At 36.4% G+C, this 21,754-nt stretch overlaps 3 protein-coding genes and 1 long non-coding RNA gene across 4 annotated transcripts in view; 2 read left to right on the plus strand and 2 right to left on the minus strand.

Moving 5' to 3' along the window:
- The window catches only part of LOC136265579 (Na(+)/H(+) exchanger beta-like), a 101,208-nt gene extending 98,624 nt beyond the window's left edge, over nucleotides 1-2,584 (plus strand). The window contains exons 20-22 of the mRNA XM_066060448.1: nucleotides 638-674; nucleotides 1,917-2,017; nucleotides 2,071-2,584. Of these exons, the coding sequence (XP_065916520.1) occupies nucleotides 638-674; nucleotides 1,917-2,017; nucleotides 2,071-2,532 (600 nt within the window). The 3' untranslated portion in view covers nucleotides 2,533-2,584. The remainder of the gene's footprint in view (nucleotides 1-637; nucleotides 675-1,916; nucleotides 2,018-2,070) is intronic.
- On the minus strand, nucleotides 2,574-3,824 carry LOC136265584 (neurogenin-1-like). Its single transcript, XM_066060455.1, has 2 exons — nucleotides 3,163-3,824; nucleotides 2,574-3,103 (listed from the first exon to the last, which is right to left on the minus strand). Exons 1-2 carry the CDS (start codon nucleotides 3,736-3,738, stop codon nucleotides 2,780-2,782), a joined length of 900 nt encoding a protein of 299 aa, XP_065916527.1. The 5' UTR covers nucleotides 3,739-3,824; the 3' UTR covers nucleotides 2,574-2,779.
- Nucleotides 3,825-3,878: 54 nt separating this feature from the next.
- On the minus strand, nucleotides 3,879-21,754 carry LOC136265580 (sodium-independent sulfate anion transporter-like). Its single transcript, XM_066060449.1, has 20 exons — nucleotides 21,186-21,754; nucleotides 20,916-21,129; nucleotides 15,725-15,810; nucleotides 15,588-15,670; nucleotides 15,467-15,521; nucleotides 15,316-15,409; nucleotides 14,853-15,001; nucleotides 14,737-14,809; nucleotides 14,640-14,690; nucleotides 13,400-13,460; nucleotides 11,905-11,960; nucleotides 7,966-8,106; nucleotides 7,605-7,663; nucleotides 7,199-7,270; nucleotides 6,863-6,983; nucleotides 6,718-6,785; nucleotides 6,595-6,660; nucleotides 5,059-5,131; nucleotides 4,031-4,120; nucleotides 3,879-3,973 (listed from the first exon to the last, which is right to left on the minus strand). Exons 1-20 carry the CDS (start codon nucleotides 21,459-21,461, stop codon nucleotides 3,969-3,971), a joined length of 1,893 nt encoding a protein of 630 aa, XP_065916521.1. The 5' UTR covers nucleotides 21,462-21,754; the 3' UTR covers nucleotides 3,879-3,968.
- Nucleotides 3,985-4,269, plus strand: LOC136265588 (uncharacterized). Its single transcript, XR_010705608.1, has 2 exons — nucleotides 3,985-4,185; nucleotides 4,234-4,269. It is a non-coding gene; the product is annotated as an uncharacterized lncRNA (long non-coding RNA).

The following is a 21,754-nucleotide window of genomic DNA, read 5'->3' on the forward strand; positions in this document are numbered from 1 at the left end:
TTACTTGTACACTTCTATAGTGTTTTTTTCAAATGTGGTTATGGGGGATATACCGTTATTATGCTATGACATAGATAATGAGTGCATCTCAAGGTGTCTGACTAAAAAGAAGTAAATGTGTAGTACGTAATCCCTAGCTCTTATGGCTAATAAGAAAAATCATTTGTTAAATGTTAAGATTTGCGTTGCATACAGATATAGATCCCCTCAGAATAGCTGTAACTATTACAAGATTACTCATACATGAGTTTCCTTCTTACTCCTGGTAACCTGTGTAGTTATTTCATCTTGGACATGTCTCTCTTCCTTTTTGTTGAAATGATTTTATCTCTCTTGACACTGAATATTTCAGAATGAGATTGGCTTCCTTTTTCGGTTAAGCATGCATGCACGTACTCTTGTATTAGGTGGGCCTGAGATGTACGTAGCTACTAGTTACCTACCCATGTGCATATATGTATACATGTAATCATCTTTGTACTTCTGTACTGTAAAAGTGCATGCAGTGTAGATGTGTAGCTTACAATTCTACAAGTACATATTGAGTACCTGCTCTAGGTAAAACAGCAAGCCATTTTAGTACAATTTGATGCCTAATTTTATAGACGTGTTTACGTTGATCTTTTGTCACTTGCAGGCCAAAGGCGGTGCCAAAGGACCAGTTCAAATCTATGGTAAGCATATCCCATATTGCTGTATACCTTGTTATTGTTGGGAATAAATAAACATTGTCTCTTCATTTATAGCACAAATTGTTAAAGAATCTATAGCATCAGTCTGTGAAATAAGAACCCGGTCTATATAACTACTAGATAGAAGCCGTACACCTATAATAGAAGCTCGGTGTCTATTATTAAACTTGTATTGTGTGTGAAAATATTTTAGCTTGAATAGAGATTTCTGCTGCCCTGTAATCTAATGGGCACATGGGAACATTTCAACCAAGGTGGATGTGCAAGCCATTCAAGTTCATTAGTTGCTTTAGAATCTTGTATTCTGCTGAACTCTGGCTATTCTGTGAAATCCACACACAGGAAATAAAAGATTCTTTAGAAGTTCCCTATGGTAAATAGAGAACAGAATTTTATCACACACCTTTGCCCACTTTTTATCATGTAATACATTAAAAGATCTAAAGGTCTGGTTATTTGTTAGTTTTGTTAGTCAAACGTGATAAGTTTGTATTCAGATATTCATGAGTGAGGAATTATGTTTGATAATGGGCTAATCAATGTGCACCTGCAAGCTTTACTTTATAGGCATGTAGTGGCCTGAGGGAAGCCCTGGAAGTACTGAATATGAATCCGCTTAAGAGTTGTTTACCATGCCATGCTAGCTAAAATTTGTGACCTTGCAGTTGCCAAATAGCTTATTAAGGATGGGCTGTCATTTTAAGCCAGGGACTGGTGTGCTTTGAAAAGTTATTCTAACATAATTGGCCAATATTCATTGTAGTGCTTTTAACTGCTTTATTAGTAGCGTGCATTAAATAGGATGATAACCTTACATCAGTTGTCAACAGTTTAGAGTGAAAATTGCACATCAATTATACTTTGTTAAACATCATAAGTGTTAACTAGCTTAATAGTTTACATCAGCATTTGCAGAACTGTAGCAAGACACCATCTGTACTATTATCCACAAAAACACTAGCCAGTTACTGAATTTCATAGTTAAATAGTTCCTATAGATTTCTGCAAGTGTTTATGAATATAGAAATAATCTGCAAGTGGTGTAAATATTGTGATCTTTTGTGGTCGGTTGTATGTAAGTTGTCACATCACTGAATCCTTCAGTAATTGTAATGACTGTCTTATTAAGTGTAAACCTTATATATGTATTGATACACAACATTACTAATGTCTATCAATTACTAAATCAATTACACTTTCTTTAAATGAATTATAATAATATAGATGTAACTACTCTATCGCCTGTGGCTGGAGATGAGTTTGATGAAGGAGAGGCAGTCGAATTGCCCCCACTACAAGACATCATCAACTACAACTACCACCATGTAATGAAACACACAATTTAAATGTTTTTTTTTATCCAAGTTTTATATTATAGCCTCACAGGGACCATATGAAACATCAGATTGCTTCAGATGATAAGTCACATAGGCGTGAGCATTTACACTTCCGTCGTCCATCAGATGTCCGTAATATTAATGTTTATGATGCCCCTGTGCATGTGAAACGACATGCTCACCACAAATCTAAAACCAGGACAGAAGTGAAAGAAGTAGACACAGTTAATCATGCTTCTACTTTGCAAGTGCCTGAAGTAGATGAAGTCAGTATCACCAGTGATCATGAAATACCTCTATTTGCTACTCTTACAAATGAAGGGGCCAGCATTGAAAGCGTCAATGACATCCCCTTGTTTCCTGATGTCACTTATGAGGAACAAACTGATTCTCCCATTTTCCGTACTGCAAGCCCAGAATCAGAAATGCCAATGATTTCTGTTCATTATGAATTACCAGGAGATAAAGAAATACAATTGAACTCAATGGAAACTGCAGTATAATTATTGTTCATGTAATGTGTATATGAGATGAACAGTGTATATGAGATGAACAGTGTATATGAGATGAACAAAAAAAAAACATTTTAAGTGTACAAGTTGCAAGAAAAAATTGGCTGCCTTGTGTAACACAAACAAAAAAATATATATATATAACCGCTTAAAAAAGCTGGTGATAGGTCGAATTTGTATTACAGTATATACAAAAATATTCTATGATACAATTGGTACATAAAAAAAATTGATGTGATTAAAGCACAGTGTTCCCCCAATACGGGTCACTACCAATCCGTGTTAGTGCAGGTGATGAACACACCTGGTGGATGACTCTTGTTGACCCAGTGTTACTGGTTAAAGCTGGAGGGACATTGGTGGCCGGTGACTGAATGACGTAGCTTGGTTGGCAAATGTTGTGTCGCACACCCAGTGATTGCTGTAGGACGATGGAGTCACTGTAGGTCCGTGAAAATGTCGGTCTAACTGGATAACCTCCTGCTGAGAACCCATGAAGGTAGGAAGACACATCTGGCTCAGATTGACAATTCTGATCAAGGCTACCAGTACTGCTGTGTTCCTGCGGGTTAAAAAAATTTAATAAATGCAGGCAAGTATTTTCTTGTTTGAGTGACTTACCGAGTAGGCTGGTGGAGGAAACTCATAGGTGGGGTAAGTAGCATTAGTCGGTGTTGAAGCGGTTGAGAATGAAGTCGGTGTCGTATCAGTTACACAGTTAGTAGATCCGGGTGGGCTGAACGCATTTGGTTGACTTGTGAGGGTAGCTTCATCGCCTCCTTGCATCACGGTGGTGTTCTTTAGTAGATTGGTCAGTTCTTGTATGTACGAGCAAGCCATTCGCAGTGTTTCGATCTTAGATAGCTTCCTATTGGCGGGATAACTTGGCACCACTTCTCTTAATCTATCAAAGGCGAAATTCACTACGTGCATTCTGTTGCGTTCTCTCATGTTTGCAGCGTTCCTTCTCTGTCGTTTCTGAATCACTACTACTTCACCTTTCAGTTCCACCTCATGATCATTGCAGCTCTCATCCGAACTACTAGTAGCTGAGCTTACGCAGTTGCTGTTGTTACCGTTGCGGTTGTAGGGTGAAGCTTGGTGGACATGTACTCGATGCTTCATCTTGCAACCCGACTTAAGGTTGGCGTCCTTGACAGATCCACTTCGAGATTTCAGCTGAGTTTCACAAGACATTTCGATTGCTAAATAACTTTGTATGTTTTGCTACTGCAACACGCTTCTAATTTATACGATTTGTTTGAAGCCATACCGCTGACACGCGGTAAATGCGCGGTCTAAAACCGCACAAACAACTTTCGTCACGTTAACTTGACCACGGAAACATACATAATTTTTAGTGCTTCAATAAATAATATAACTGTTTATTGTTTTGTTTCTTTTAAAGTCCTTTTTGTTTAATTCTTCTAATCTGTAGGTAGATAAAGAAATTATATTACAGCTGTGAAGAGATGTCTTCGTTGCTTACTTGATATTGGATGAAGCAAGCTCTGTGATGGGTCATCCTTGGCTAGTGATGGGTGTTCTTGAGAGTCCCAATTGATGTTAGCCATCAAGTCTGAAATGAAAACGAATCCTTAAAACTAATACTGTCAATACCTACACACCATTAGTTAACTAGCGGTAATTTCAACTACAAATTGATACTTATAGTTCACATGAGATTTGTAGGTCTCCTGCACTAGAAATTGTTACTAAGAAAGAATTCTAATGTAATCCTGTTACATATCCCTGATCTCAATGGATCTACAACAAAATGTAATGCTCATTGGTACTGATGTGTACATTTGCTCTGGACCCCTAGCTTGGAATTGATTATTCAAAACTTTCAGCACGTTATGAATAAATAATATTGTATGTGTTAAAAAGAAGGCTTAGGATCAATGACAAATCCACAAAATTAAGTGTACAATTCAGTGTGCTATTTATAGGGTTCCACCAGTAAAACATTAGCTATTAATTAATACATTATGTATTAAGCTATAGTATACTTAGCTATACGAATTCCCGACGGATATGAAATTCTACAACCAAGTCTTCAGAATCCTGATGCATTCATGTTTACCATGACAACCTAGGCTATTTGGAAGGTTGCTAGCTAGACCAGCAAATCCTTTGAAACTACGAATACATCCATACAAGTTGTTAATGGCACTTGTTTCCCTCCAAAAAATGGAGGCCAGACACCCACCAAAAGCCCATGTGTACGCCATAAAAGTTTTCCAATGGAATATGTATATATGGTTATACAAATGTAACATCTAAGCATTTACTAAAGGACAACCCAAAAGTGTTTATTCTATACACGGGGTTCCCCATACAATTTATGGTTAACATGCGTGTGTAGCCCATTACGACATGGTGAGTCTAATTCAATAATATTTAATGCTCCGTTTCTGATGAGCTTGCAAACCAGGGGTTATTGCCAAGTCTACTAAAACTTATGGATTCATATCACAAAGTTACGTGTGCACTATATAACAACATTATAGAGACCTGCTTCATTAATTTGCACTGTTTCATCACAAACATCAATGCCGCTTCTTTCAAGTGTTTGTTTAACACTTGGCTGAAAAGACAAGAAAAAATCGAACATAATAGCAAATGTAGTAACAAATTTCATGCCTTGTTAAATCTCAAACAAGCACAGTAACATCAGTTACATTCCTAACAGACCAACACTGATACTCTAGGTACAATATATGCATACAAATTTTAGATAGAACTAAATCATCTCACCACAACTACAATGGATGGCCACAGTTATCATAAGGGCAGCCAGATATGTGACCATAGCAAAGAGAAACAGCTTTGAAGTGTGATAGTCACAAGATGATCTCATTGAGTTGGTGATTTGAAGGAATTGTATATAATTGTGTTGATAAGATTCACAGCATTCCATGCTAACCATGATACCATTAAAACGAGGCACTAACTAACAGTGTAGACTAAAACAACTGAAGAATTTCCTTTCAGATATCTGATTAGCTTGAGAATGGTATATTCAACATCACGAAATGAATATGACAAATTTAATGTTATCCATGCAACATACAAGGAGGTGTCAAGAAGATGAGGTGTGTTATAGTGAGCAGGTCACTTAGTAAGAAGACATATATAAATTGTACATGTCATGCAAGACAGGCAAAATGGATCAGTGAACTAAAGACAGAAGGAGTGAGGTGGTAGAGGGCTTCAGTACAGTTACTATGGCAGTTATGTATGGTTTAGTGGTTTCAGGTTTGATAACCACAATGATTACGTAAGCTGTATTGTGCTATTCTAACTAATTAACAGTGTAAGGTTCCCAGCACTCCACCAGGTTACACCAAAGTGATAATTGAACCACACCAGACTGACTTATTAACACCCAAATGTATTCTAATATCTTAGGTCAACAGATGTAAAAATTAGATTCAGGATGTGAATATCCTTTTAACCCATAATTCTGGTAATTCCACATTTTCTATTGGCAAGGTATATAGACTATAGAATGTCACTTTCTCATGATAATATTAATCATATATAAACTGTCTATTTGTAAGGGCATTCTACAGGATACTTGCAAGTACTACAATACAAAAGGTGACATCAGCAAATGAATAGATGTGAGGATAAATAATGTAGGCAATGAATAGTTAAGTGAAAAGATACTTATAAAAATTCTCACAGAAACGTTCCTGAACTTTAACAGGGTGATGTTTCCCATAGAGATACTGTTGTTGACAGTGCTTCATGGCCTGTTTACTTCTCGTGCAAAATATGTACCCACAAACAACATTAACAGAGGAGGATAAGTGGACTTAATCATTCCCAGCATTACCTACACATCAAATCTAAGAAATCTTATTAGGGCAATTCTATTAGATAAAGTGAGAATACTTTAGCTGAAGGAAAACAAAAATATACAGATGGTATTCGAAGGGTTTAATTTGATACTATTTGTAATGACCATATTTGTCCATAAATGATTAATGATATTCATGAAGGGCCCCAAGGCTTATAGTACACACACTGACAAACACTACATACCTGTAAGCCACGATAGCATAATTGAATATTAAAGTTTTTAATCTGCAATGACAACTCGTTTAGAGCCTGGGGGAGACAATGTTAAAAATTATCGTGGTGTATAATATCGTTATCGATTCTAACCAAGGCAACAGTGTAATCCATATCAGTTATCTTAGAGCATTCCAGAACAACAACTTTCACGACCATCCCTACAGGTAAACACCATGAATATCATAAAACTGTCTTTGAGGAGAAAATATGTGAAAACATTTGTTTATCGCATTACCATGGTTATTCTGATAGTCTATTTCGTTGATGATTCTCTTTGTAATGTACTCAACTGAAGGGAACTCAAGCCCCTGCTTGACCTCAATACACAGCAACCCCTTGTTATCATTGTAGAATAGCTATAGGATGATAGTATGTGATAAGTGGGTTAATGCACAAGTCTGTGGGTAACACATGTATATTTTAAAGGTTTCCCAGATGGGCAAGGCACTATGTACCAATTGATGATAAGGTGGCAATGAATACACTGTGTATGTTAAGGTTAGCCCACTCAATATAAAGTACAGTTTAATTATGCAATAATCACTTATAAACAGGATGTGAGATAGCTTACTTTATGTCGAGGTCTCATGGTCCGATACAACAGCCCCAGTAGTGCACACGTAACGCCTAAGGCAACTCCATACTGCGAAAATAATAGAATACATTAAACCATGCTAGGAATGATACATTGCGATCATGCTTGGTTTACAGGTGCAGTAAGGAAGCCAGGGTAAAAGTAAAAACTTAACTTTTCAAGACTAAACATAATTACACATGTATAACAGCCAATGAAAAACTGTGCATATTTGCATTCAAGTTGCTTAATGGAAAGACAACCCATTTAAGGACATGATCTCTCCATGAAACGCATAGCATGTCTACTGTTTAAGAATGTACCAATTCACACCAGTACATTACATACACATCTGTAGCAGAGAATTTTATCACATTAAAACTATCCAGAATTAGTGGGTTACCTCGATTCCCAGTAGTAGGGTTGCCACAAAGGTCACCAACAGCACAAATAAGTCCACCTCTGCATCAAGAATAAAATCTAACAACCCACAACAACGTAGACCAACAACAGAATCCCCTTATGTGACTTGCTAATCCACTGTAAACAAGTTTATGCATCTCATCATTTAAGATACCCACAAAATGAAATTTCTTTGTACTATAGGATTTCCCATAGCCTAAAAATAGTTGTCAATGGTGATTAAAGTCTGTCTGAAAAACAACTGTTAGTAAGCCAACTGTCAAATGATTTTTACACTAAGTTTTATCATTTTTAAAAACCTGACATGCTGTAATAATGTAACTACAAATAGTTGTACATACTTCGTACTCTCCAGAGTACAATGACGCTGCGATAGTCCACCATTGTGAGCACAGCTGATATGATGATTGCTGCCAAGGATGTCTTGGGAATGTAATGAAAGCTTGGAGTTAGTATTGCTAATGCTAACAGTACAACAGCTCCTATGAAATGAAATCAGAATAAAGAGCTGCAACATTTGATATCTTTAATGCAGTCATAGAAAACTAGTAAGATTATTATAATACTTGTTCATGTTCATTTGATACTGTTGTGTATAAGTTTATACTCAAATATAGTGTTTTTGTTGGCAGTAGAATGGTATCATTCTTAAAAACTGGTGTTATCTATACCTAGCAGTAACACCTAATAAAGTCTACTACTTCCCAGACAAATAATAGAAACCTAAGCACGTCTCAGCCTTCATATGACAGCCATCACATGATCTCTCTATGACTCTATCCCAACATGAAAAGGAATAAAAACTCAATTACAAAATTGAATAAACTTTTATAGAGGTACTATAAACACTACTTTTTGCCATGCACATAACAAGGCGTATTTAAAAATATTAAAATGTAGCTATACTGGTCTATTACAGGACCTTATGAATATTGACCATTGATAAAACTATGGAAACCAATTAAATGCACTAAAACTGGTAAACAATGAAAAATTCTGTGTAATGGGAATCACATATGTCACTATAGAAACAAACAGTGGTGCACATGTTTAGCAACACACACATATGTCTAATGGGAGCAATTTACAGCAAAATTGATGTGGATATCAGTAAAATTAGCAGTTTGATGAAACATTTACTACTGCCATGCAAACAAAATGACAAGCTATGAACTATTTATTTTTATAAAAGCTTCGTTGAACAAGAAAATGATAGAAAACAAAAGGAAAAGGTGAGAACACTTCAAAAAGATGCTTGTACACAGGCTATCAGGGCTGGTAAACAGTGTACAAATCAATAAAGGCTATAGATGACTGATAGTTTTACCACTATTGCCTTAGTAGCTGCTTATGCTTATTAAACTGTTTACAATATAACTTTACACAAATGGTTGTCTTCTCATAACCACTATAACATGCCTGAATGAATGTTACACTTTATGGTTAACATTTTAAAAACAAATAGCACGTAGTCGTTATTCATGCTTGACCATAGCTCATTATACGACAGTTAAGTCATAAAACACTAAATGTGAGAATTGTACACTTGATGTAAGCCCGATCCTAGGTCATAGTACTCAATACATGTTATAGCGTATTTTTATTTCATCATCTTATTTGTTGAACAAATGAGGCTAACACTAGTCGCTAGCTCAGCATGATTTGAAAATGAAGCCATGGGCATGAAAGTTACACATCAGACTATCTTCCATGGATACCCCACTAGCTTTCTTTCCTGTATAAATTATTATTCAGAATAAGATTGATTAAAAACAGATGATTTGTGCACATTCAGTGAGTCAAGCCACAAATAAAATTAAACATTACTATTAAAAGGTGGTATCAGACGAGTTCAAAGGATTGCCACTTTGCAGGGGTGGCTGATGCAAGCAGGTGATCCTGAACTATGATAGTTTCTATCAGGAAAAGTAGCTAATATCACAACAGTTTTGCCAACATACATGAGCTAACTGGAAATGCATCAGAAGGATGCCATACTAGTGCAACCCACTATTAGCTGTAAACAACTTCAGATTTTTTTGCAAAGACAAGCATATTGGGTCTGGGTATTAGGAAACATTAATAGTACTTCTTCAGGTCACACCACCGCTAAGTTAATGTTTATTTATAGCGTTGCTTGATAAGCATTTTCAATGGATGGTCTTAGCTAAGCAAATGTATAGGTGTTCTTGGATATAGGTAGCTATGCTAACATGTGTAACTATAACCAAGTAATCAATTCGTTTGATAAAAGATATTCATTTATTGCTGCCTTAAACTATATAGCTTTACAGAGATAGTGGCTTACCTTAGGGCAGTGGTGATAATTATACTGTTTTTGTTGCCCTAGGCTACAGATTACAACCCACCCTAAGCTATTTTGTGAGAACCCATACATATAGTGTAAATTAAAGTTTTATGATTAGAACTGGAATTGTTTATTAGCTAAGGATTCGCTACTAGGATTGAGTGGGCTTCTCTCCATTGTTTATCGACTGGTGAGCGTGTGCATGTGTGTGATCTGTGGTGTGTGCACATGTCTTGGTTGGGCCTGGCTGAGAACTGATTAATCTAATAATAGTCTGTGGATTTTAAGTTTTTTGATGAAACTGCACACCTTGGCAAAATAGTGACATCACGGTCACCATGCAATACAAGAAGTACCCCATAAACAAAATGGTTAAAATCACATGATCACCATAGTAATGCTGGATCATCATCTTTTATCCAAAAGCTATTCAATGTGAATTTGTTTTAAAGATTGTTTTGACAGTACAAAATCTAACGATCAAACACTGAAATACTAACCACATCCTATCAGTAGCCATAGACACAAATGCAAGCCAGTAAAACGTGAGCCATGAATCATTTCATATCAGATATCATGCAGAGACTTTTGAACATCACATGTTATCCTCAGTACATGAGCTTCTTTTGACCCTCAGACTTTAAGTGTGACATCAGAGCTTATTTCATGTGATATCTGACTCTGCCTTACCTATCCCTATGGCTCAATATTCTTAAACAATCTGTGACCTTAACAGGGTCATTAACAAAAGTAATGATGAAATACGTCAAAGCAAACATCAAAGCATAAGATATGTACTAGGAACTCTACTGCTTATGTCATCAATGTAAATATTACGATGTAAATAGTTGCCACAGGGGAAGAAAATTGCTTATATAATTGTTATTTTAACTACGCTAACAAATTTGTGTGAATAATAATTTCATTGCATATTAACCCACACATTATTTGCATAGCATGTAAAGTGATGATGTTTTTGTTTTGACTTGTGGCACTGTGTCACAGGTACACACCAGTAGGAACCAAACATGTAACAATGTTTACATAACCACTTTACAAAGTATGCTCTGAAGATGAAGTGAAACAAATTAAGGCTTCTCTCAGGTTTGATGTTTTGCTCCAGGTGGGGTTCAACGACTTGCTACCACAAAGACTTGCTACCACAAAGACTTGCTACCACAAAGACTTGCTACCACAAAGAGAAGTGAATTAGATCAAACAACTCATACAATGACCACCAAACAATAGTCTCAATTTACTATCCTATCACACCCCATATCAAATTACCAGGTAGTGACAGTAAAGTAAGTGTCAACATACACTACAGATCACTACTTGGTAAAACCTTGTTTATGTCAATGGTGAAAGCTGTCACAGTGGTAGTGAAAGCTCTCTTAACAAACTCTCTGAATGTATGACACAATACAAAAGAGCCTCGTAAGGATTAAGAGTTTGGTCCCATTTTACATTTGAAAGAAAATTTCAAAAGTGCAAGCAAGAACTATAGGTCCCATTGCATCCATTACAGAAAGATTCCATTGTACATAGTTCCTACAGAGCAAAAGACAAACACTGAAACTAAATTTTTTTATTCAAATTGCATGTACATATGTACATGACATTATTAAGTTAATCACACCTATTCAGGATGGGTAGACCATGTCTAGGTGTTGAAGAAACCACCACAAGGATGCGTAGGTCTGCTACTTTGTACCATGATAAAACTCTAGCGAGACATGTGTGTACAAGTGCACTGTAACCTCATGATGTGTGTGTACCCATCTTGTATGGCTGTCATATCTTAACTGTATGTGTCCCAAAATTGGACCTCTATTCTGATTTTACTATATGAAGCCTGAGAGAAATGAAGTACAATAAATGACTATTAAAGACTGATTCAGTGATAGTGATATAACAGTGTAGTGTGTACAATGAAGTTAAATGCTCAAAGGGTACCACTCTTAACACTTACCAGTGAATATTCCTCCTAGTTGTGTTTTCACACCACTTTGTGCATTAACTGCCGTTCTGTGTTGAAAAATAGGTGAAGGATAGCATGAAGGATACCATGTCACGCACGTACGTACACAAAATGGACACACACACACACACACACACACACACACACACACACACACACACACACACACACACACACACACACACACACACACACACACACACACACACACACAATATTATATGTATTTAACAAGTTGATGTGTTACTACTGCCCTGCAAACTGAGCAGGAAGTTAATCAGCTATCTAATCATATGGTTAACAAATAAGTAGGAAGTACTTTATTATCACAAAACTGTACAGTACCACATATTGCCCACAATGTTAATTAGGTCAATTACAATTTCATTAATTATGTAATTACTAATTACTTGCTTAAATTTGTTACTATGGAAGCTTCAATGAAGATAAATACTAAAAAAAAATGTGTATGCTTACATGTACTGGGCACAAACTGAAATAGAAGACAGACATACATACACATTGCTATAGAAACACACAAAGGATAGAATGCGAGGGAACTAGTCAAAGTCAATTTATAAAAATACACCAAGCACTGCCACATGTTACAAGTGAAACATAACAGCTACTAGCAGACATTTGAAGTTAATCTTGTTAGTGTATTAGGAACCATTGTGTTTATACTTGATCCAGTGTAAAGCAAATACTGGTTTAAAGCATCCTTACAAGAGCTAATAGTAGTGTGGCCTTCTCATTAATATCCTACAAATACAATAAGAAGCCATATTAGTGTGCAGAGTGTATTATAGTTGTGCATGTGATAATCACATGGTAAAATGGTTACTAAGATACACAACATTTATTACAGAAAGCAATTGAGATAATAGTAAACCTCTGTAAACTATTGTATACACAGTATGTCAATAGCAGCTGGATACTTTGAAAAGAGTAAGACCCACTTGTGAAAGTAATGAAAAAGAACAAGTACTTCTTACTTTCAAACATCCATAAAATTGTACTGGTAAGAGATCATGACAGAGTGGTTTTTGGTATATACTTGAGTTATTTCAAGATTACACAGTGATCCTACGTAATTGGTTACTTCATCTGTAATGTGTGGGCACTTACTCATTTTAAATTTACAAATTTTCATGATCCAAAAGTATTTTACAACTAAATTATGAGTTTGAAGCCATAGTATAAACACAAAATACAGTACAATGATGACTTTTGTGTCAAATGACTTTTGTGTCAATATACATTCAACTGTACTAAATGTCAAACACGCACACATATACGAAACTACACATGTACATGTGCGCACACACACATGCATAGCATACCTGCACACATCCAACACGCACACACACACACACACACACACACACTACACACACACACACACACACACACACACACACACACACACACACACACACACACACACACACACACACACACACACGCACGCACACAATACACACACCTTGAAAAGCTTCCAGTAACAGGATAGGACTGTACAAAAGACCCAAGCACATTGGAAAGACCTACACATCAACACACAAGTAATAAACACTCACCAACCACAATAACACAACCACTATATATACTTTTACTCCCTTAAGATTGAAAAATTATTTAAGTTGCTTTTAAACTGTCACCTTTAAATCTCAGTGTGTAATAACATAAACCACTAACAGATCTACCCACCACCACTGTAGGTAGTTTTACTGTAGAAAAAATGGTAATAAAAGACCCTCCCTAAAAGACCCCCTTAACTGTAGACATACAGTACACATCTCTAGCTTGTAAACAGGCCCAGTATGGTAAGTCATGAGTGCTACAACAAACATATCACAAGGTCAACATGCAGTGACATGGCTAGCCTTCCCTGGAACACTCAAGAAAATTGGAGGGGAAGGAGGGTACAATTACCATTACACTTGTGGGGCACAAATTGTGTTAATCTAATATAACAAGCTAGGAGAGAGTCCTAGTCTATTTTCTCTCCATAATTCATTTAATAAGTTAAAATAGATTTAAACATATTTTGATTGTTTTCCTATGAAAAGCCACAGAGTTAGTGCAAGGTCTACAGAGTTAGTGAAAGACACTTTTCTTAAATTTGATTCCAAATGTAATAAATTTAATCAAAACTCCTTAGCAACCATTGTAAACAAGTATATTAACAATTACTCATAATTAAGTGAATACCATCAACTACTCCTTGTTTGTGTTTTAGTTTATGAAATAGTTGAACTTGAGATCCCACTTGCTCGAAAACTGGTTACAGGTTTAAAGATATTCATACACTAATAACACAGCTTAAACATGAAACGTACGGATGCATTAATGCCTAGTAGAAATTCTTAAGCCACAACATAAGGATGCTCTCAACTATGAAAACCTTAAAAGTGTTTTCTTTAGCCCGTAATTTGGTAGCTGTCATCTATAAACCAATTATTTAAAAATGCGGACTTGTTGAAAGCTAACTGATACATACACGTACTTTGACTGAAATGAAGTAACCACCTCACAGGATAAGCCTTACCTGTCAGGGCATCCAATGCAAGCCAAAAATACAGGAGATTTTACGCTTATGTGAGTGTGACCAGACATATCCCACATACTACACAACCCACACAATGTTTCAAGAAAGCAAGCACACCCTCATAGATGGCCTTTGATGCATTAATACGCTGCAGGTACATGTGTACTTAGCTTACCAATTGCAATCAGTTCTTGTGAAGGAATAATCCTGTACTTATGCTGACGAGCTACAAAAACACTGTAAGTATAGAAACAATTGAATTATCATATTACCAAACGCCTTCCCAATTGCAATACTTTCCAATAGTCCAATTAGAGCAGCAACTACAATCAAACTGTTTAGATCCTAGCAATGAAAATGATGATGTTTCCATACTTCATGTTGTTACCTTTAGTACATCATGGTTTATATCTGGTGCTTTAACAGATGGTATGCCTTTCGGCAATTCATTGACTAACGTAAAGACATCGTCTTTACCTTGAGTTGATAATGCGTATGCTATCAATGCTGATACAATTACCACTACAGCATTGCGACCTGTAAAAATATCTCATTTGTTCAATTGCTTAGAAAGTACAGTAAAACCTGTCTAATAATAAAGTCACTTGTCTACACTAATAATCTTTAACATTATCACACAGTACAAGTTGACCTACGTAATGTAGTTACCTGTAAGATTAGAAAATTGCTCACCCTATGGCTACCAATTCAGTGGGTCAAATTTCCTGTAACAGGCAAGGCAGGTCACTTTGTACATAATGACATTCAGATATTATTGCAATGGTCAGTTTAGACAGGTGACAATATTTAACAGTGACCTGGTTAGACAGGTTTAACATTACCTCACTTACCTGTGCAGACAATCCACAAAAATTTAAATGCTATTTTTTGCATTAGATTTTTAGAAGTCATCTTCTCTAATTTCTTATTGTGTGCATTAAAATACTGTACAATATTTAGAAATACTGTAACACTCTGTAATTACAAATTACACACACTTACCTTTAAAAAAATGACTAGAGCAATACATGAAAAACCCAAAATAATATCCCATTTACTTCAAAAAAAAACAAGAGAGAAATGCATAATGCATATTACATAAAAATAGTACAAGTGTTCTCACTTGCAATCTTTAATATATCGGATTAGTCCCTCTACAGTTTCTATTACTGAAGAACCAATTTTGTGGTTAATTCCTAAAAGGTGCTACAGTCAGAATTACATGTCTGTAACAATTGAATAGTAAAACAAATGGCTCACTTTGACTTGGCCTAGTGCAATTGTGATTGCTGCTGCAGATGTGAATCCATTGATAACGGGAAATGGAATGAAATCAATAACGAAACCTGTAGTGATTGTGATACAAATAATTATCAAACAAAAAGAATATTATAATTCTGCTGTTGGCTTGTAGGATTAATGAGGGAACCACTCTGATCCTGCCTGTTCTCCACCAACAGGGGTACCGCCATTAGCCATACCAATAAGTGTGTTACACACACACACACACACACACACACACACACACACACACACATACACACACACGCACGCATGCACTACACACACACACACTACACACATACACACATGTGCACGCACATACACACATGTGCACGCACTACACACACACACACACACACACTACACACTTGTCTTCACAACCCATTACTACCAGTTCAAATGCTAATCTTAGGTCACAAGTTTACACAACTTGATGGCATTAATAATATTTACAACTACACATGAACTCAACATCCTGTATTAAATAATAACTCATACACTACCCCACTCTAATACAACACACAGTACATCATAATATTGATGTGGTTTCTAATACACTTAACTAGCTTCTACCTGAAATTTGAACTGATACTCCACCAGTGGGGCTTGTGTACAGTTCTTGTACTCTTGAGAACTTGTAACTAGCAGTTTATAATCACAATGCATTGTTGTAACAGTATCGTAGAAACTCATGTGTGAGCATGTCTCAGCACATGTCATGCGTATAATGTGTGTGTGTGTTGTGTGTGTGCGTAGTTTGTGTGTGCATGCGTGAACTGCGTGTGTGTAACATTAGTGGGCACTTGGTGTTAACTTGGAAAGCAAATGCCCATTTCTTGCTTAGCAGAGGGTCCTTGTGGAACTTGTGTTGTGCAGCCTCTCTCAATGAGACCTGGACAGTCCTCCTGTGGGTTACTAATTCTGCTACAGGAGGATTTTCTGGCACAAGACTCAAGTTCCTGAGTGATGCATCAGGCATCCCAGTGCTAGTTTGTTGGGCGGAATAGCTGTGTTTCATGCAGCTACTGCCAGAGGTTTTGCCCTCCTTGTGTGTGTAAGTACAGCGTGTGTGGGGGAGGGAGTGCACCACGTGTGTGCACACATGTGTGTGGCACATGTATTGCTTCATTTTGCAAGAAACATTATCTGATCAGCTGTATTAATGGGTACCTGGTGTAAACCGGGAAAGCAAATACAAGTACAGGTGGGACTTTTGAATACACACTGGACAGTGCTCCTATGGAGTCTTCCCTCAGAAAGATTTGCTAGTAATCGTTGATACAGTATATACAAATAAACAGGAGCATAATTGAGCAGAGAAATGATCAGGCTTTCTCTTACTCTAAAGCTTTACAAGTAAGCCTTATCATTAAAGACACAACAAGTTCTCTCAATATGAAAAAAAACACATCAACTACAATAGCACTTATGATGATTCTTTTGCCAAAATGGATAGTGTAAATGACTTTATATGGACATGTCTGAGGTGACCAATAAAACTAATACTTCTAAAACTGTTTTACTGCAGGTCACTCAATGAATACTATCATTTCTTGAATGAAATATATTTCTGGCCTGGTTTGAAATTAGTGATACTTCAAAGCTTACAAGTTCTATTCAACATGTAAACGAGCTCATGTACCACACTGAATAGCCACAGGCATAACACTACATGATATCATCATTACATCATATCATCAAAAGATGGGATGAGTTAATGATAAAAAAATCAATGATTTTTTTACATCAAAAAGGTAAGAGTCATTTACAAAAAAAACTGTGTGAGGGGATTTCTTTTTTTTTTTGCACAAGTGACTACACCCATGATTTGTGGCATATTGCTATTGTACATTTTTTTAAACCAGTCTCACAGCTGGCCACAGGTAAGGTTTCTTATAAACAATTTATTCATGCTGATTTGAAACACAGAGTAAAGCAAGTTTCTAAAGACATCAGAGGTAAAAAGGAGGCGTGTCTCTTCCTTCCACATACAAAAATGAAGAACAACCAGTTGAGAAGACACTTCTATACAAAATTAGTGGTTTGCTTGAGTTACGCTTCTTTAGTATCATGTAATTAATGAATTATCAAATACTAGATGAAAATATAAAACACAATGTAATAACAATGTAATGATCTTTTGATATTAACTTGCTTGAAGCCAGGTACATGCCCATATATGGCAATCATATTATGTAAAAATGGCACATGAGCCTGTACCAAATGTCCACACACGTAAGCTTTGTTGTAACGCAACTGATTCAAATGAGATTCTGAGACCATGTGAACCCTTCTACTTCTCTCCAGTGGGCTTTACTGGCATTACACAATAGGAAAACAATGTAGCTAGCATTGTAGGCTACTAGGAATAACAAATTCCTTTGAGCTAAAAGGATTTTATTTATTTGTATAAACACTCTGGAATTCAGCCAAGGCCTTCTTCCATTCCAGAGTATACAGACAGTTACATACTGAGACACACATACCAGTACAATTACAAACACAAAGAGCACAAAATAACTACACAAAGCACAACATAATTATACACCATACAATAAAATTAATGATCATAAAAATTGTTATGGAAGGAGGGAAAATTTTGAAGTTCAGTTGGAAGGGAATTCCATCAGGAAGTAGTTTTCTGACAGAAAATCATTTATGTAAAGACTATCTACTACAGAGGGTTGTGGAAAAGTGTGGTGGACATCTAGTGTTATAGGAGTGTAAGCAAAATTGTATGGGAGGGTCTCCCTTATTATATTGGTCAAACATTGCACAAAAGGATCAGTACTGAACTAGTATTGTAGAGTGTGTGCTAAGAGTGGCCTTGAAGCTTTCTCTAGAGAATTCGCATGATAGACAAACTATAAAACAGTTGAAAAGATACTTCTGTAGGTCAGTTTGTGGTTTTTAAAATACCTGCTCTTAGCGATGATTACAAAATAATTAATGAATTACAAAATACATGAAATTGAGAATTAATAATAGAGAGGCCACATCAAGACCATCGTGGTAAAAGTTCCTCTATGACCACCATTTAGCTCAGTGCTGTGAAATGGTGAAACTTTACCAGGTAAACCGATTAACCAGCCAGTTATCAGTTATGTTTTGCATAACTGAATAATTGACTTCTAAGAATAAAATGTATGTTTTGGGTACTTTTCTCAAGCTTTAATATTGATATCACACTTGTAGTAGGATCCTGCTATAGGTAGGTATTATCACTTGGTGCCTATTACTTTGGCCACTGTAAGGACAATCTGACAGACTGTACTACAAATTTTAAGTTGGGTATAGCAAAAAAAAACTACAGGAAATATCAGTTAACTGGATAACTGACAGTTATGCTCTGCTCAGTAACCAGTTATGATATTCTGTCCAGTTTCACAGCACTAATTTAGTTATTATTATTGTATGTAAAAATTATTTCTTACATGACAAAAGATCGAGATACTCTATTAGAGCAGTCATTCACATGAATAAAAATATATTTACACGAAAATTTTAATTATGAAAATCTTTTGCATTAAAATAAAGCAAATTATGGTATTAGCTAAAATACTTTTGATTAATTCCGAGCAATGGATAACCTGCCAGCTGCTACCTGAATTTTAGTAGTTAGCATAGGGTTTTGGCAACTTTTCTAAAATTTAATATCCAGCCATGATTCTTGTTTTTAATGCTGTAATTGATGTTAGATGGACTAAGACAACATTCCGTAAAGGTGATTTTCATCACATATGATATTGGTGTTTAACAGTATATGGGTGGCATCCATGGGAATCCTACTAAACAGTACTACTGTACTGTTTGATATCAGCTACTTGGCAAAATCTCTTATCAGTGCATTACCAACTGGCATCTACAGTTTGTAAAAAGTTTATTTATAAAGTTGAGTTGCTTCAACACTTACACCACAAAGAGAGCTATAATTATGTTAGTAAGACATAAAACTTAACTGACAATTTTTTGTCATATCACACATTGATAGTTTTTAGCATTGTTGCTACACACACTTGTGTTTTGTGTTCTTATAAAGATGGGGGTGGTGAGTGGGTAGCACAGTGAAATGGAGGTAAATGATGATGTAAGACTCGAGGCCTCACAAGACTCATACACAGCCTGTTAATACAATGTTACACATCTAAAGTGTTTTTTTTGTGCTCATATCACCTGTCCACAGTCAGATCAAACCTCAAGATCATTGCCAGAGGCAGCTAGGAACTAGGTAGGTTTATTTTTTTTTATTGCAAGAGAAGCAACATAAGACCTAGTCTTACAGCTCCACACGTTATCATTGGTTCTGATATGCTTCAGTGACTGTGCAGAATCTTATTAAAACTTGCCTTCAAAGGTGGGTGGGGCTAGTCACAATCATGTGACAAAATGCAAAGGTCAAATTTCATGCTCACTAGAAGTGACATGTAAGAAACAGTCCAAGCAACCAAGTTTCTACTGTGTACAACAAAAGCAGATACTTCACAGCATCAGCAACTGTGCTGCTAAACTGTGTTTAGCTAAGAATGGACCCCATTTAAAGTTCAACCGGTGTAGAAACTAGCTTTGGTGCTTGTTCAAATGTTTATTTTCAGTGAGCACAATGATATGGGGTGTGATGGTCTCAAACTTTTCAATGCTGTGCCTCACAAAATAAGCCAAGCTACAATGTAGATATTGAGCGAGTGCTTGCTTGTGAAAACATTTTATAACACATGTTATATAATTACTGCTAGTTTTGACTGAGCAGTGCTATAGCTAGAAAGTGTGGCAATTCTCAGAGTAGGGAAACCTCCATACATTAAAGTAATGTATGAGGTGTGAGAGCATATTTGCAGTTCTACCTATGCCAGCCTGCTCTGTCAAATCCGGCAGAGGAATTGTCAATGAAAAACCAATTTTGTTTCTAATAAGCATTTGTTTTTGCACAAAGAAGAAATTTGCATGAGAAATACTGACCAATGCTACCATTATGTCTACCCACAAATAATGCTTATTTACAGCTAACATGTGCACTCAAGTGACCTTTGGCTACACTAACAGCACCTGTAGTACATGTGTGTGGATTGTAATAATAATTTATGCTTCCATCTGGTTATGGCCAGCTACGTCACCAGGTTCACCACATACAACACACAACACATGTCTACCACAGTACAAAAATGATCACCTAGATTTAGTATTCCCATCAGAAACTGCACTAACCCACTGAGCAAGGTCAGAGCCACAGCATTTCTCACGTTCATATCAACTGGGTGGTGTACGTTGGTAGCTTTTGATGCCGTAAGTAGCGACATAATAGCTGTAGGGCCAAGTGTGACATCTTTGGATGTTCCAAATATGGTGTACACAAAACAGCCCATGAATGCAGAATACAGACCATACTGTGTGCAAAAGATATAAGATAATTTTTACAGCTGTTGATATTTTAAATACACACCTGAAGTGGCAATTGAGCAATACTAGCATATGCTAGGGCTTGCGGTACGACCATCAATCCAACAGTCAGTCCGGCAATGAGATCTGAGACAAATGTACTGAAGGAATACTTGCTTAGCCATTGGACAAAGGGGAATCGATCGACAAAGAAATAGCTGATCGGTGTATCAAGACAAGGGAAACATTCTTTGAGTTCATAAGCAGAGTACGAGTCACTATCCTTGACAGGTAAACAACCGCGGTCCTTGCTCTTTATCTTCCGACACAATTTCTCCATTTCCCTTTCCACTCGTCTTCCCCCAGTACTCTGCGTCTTTCCCTCGGACTAACACCACGTGACAAAATTTATTTTGAGGCGCTTCGAGAAATGGCGTTTATGTACCCCCGGTAATAGCCACAAAAATATACGCGCCTATAAAACACGACGTTGAAATCAGCACGTCTTTACTTTTCTCCTCAGTTATTGAACCACTCGAAAGCGCTTGGTATTCTTTGTGTAAAATAGCTACGCACAAATACTATAATCGCTAAAATAAAAGAAAAACGACTACTTAATTTGATCACGTGATA

The sequence above is a fragment of the Dysidea avara genome, chromosome 9, assembly GCF_963678975.1.
Source record: "Dysidea avara chromosome 9, odDysAvar1.4, whole genome shotgun sequence".
NCBI classification, from domain to species: Eukaryota; Metazoa; Porifera; class Demospongiae; order Dictyoceratida; family Dysideidae; genus Dysidea; species Dysidea avara.

Excerpts from the sequence above, each read along its gene's own strand:
- LOC136265584 (XM_066060455.1), bottom strand. The coding sequence starts at position 3,738 with ATGTCTTGTGAAACTCAGCTGAAATCTCGAAGTGGATCTGTCAAGGAC. Across the intron at positions 3,104-3,162 it reads TTCCTCCACCAGCCTACTCG|GAACACAGCAGTACTGGTAG; the intron begins GTAAGTCACTCA and ends TTTAACCCGCAG.
- LOC136265580 (XM_066060449.1), bottom strand. The coding sequence starts at position 21,461 with ATGGAGAAATTGTGTCGGAAGATAAAGAGCAAGGACCGCGGTTGTTTA. Across the intron at positions 6,984-7,198 it reads CCATGAGACCTCGACATAAA|CTATTCTACAATGATAACAA; the intron begins GTAAGCTATCTC and ends ATCATCCTATAG. Across the intron at positions 5,132-6,594 it reads TATGCTATCGTGGCTTACAG|CCAAGTGTTAAACAAACACT; the intron begins GTATGTAGTGTT and ends TTGTCTTTTCAG.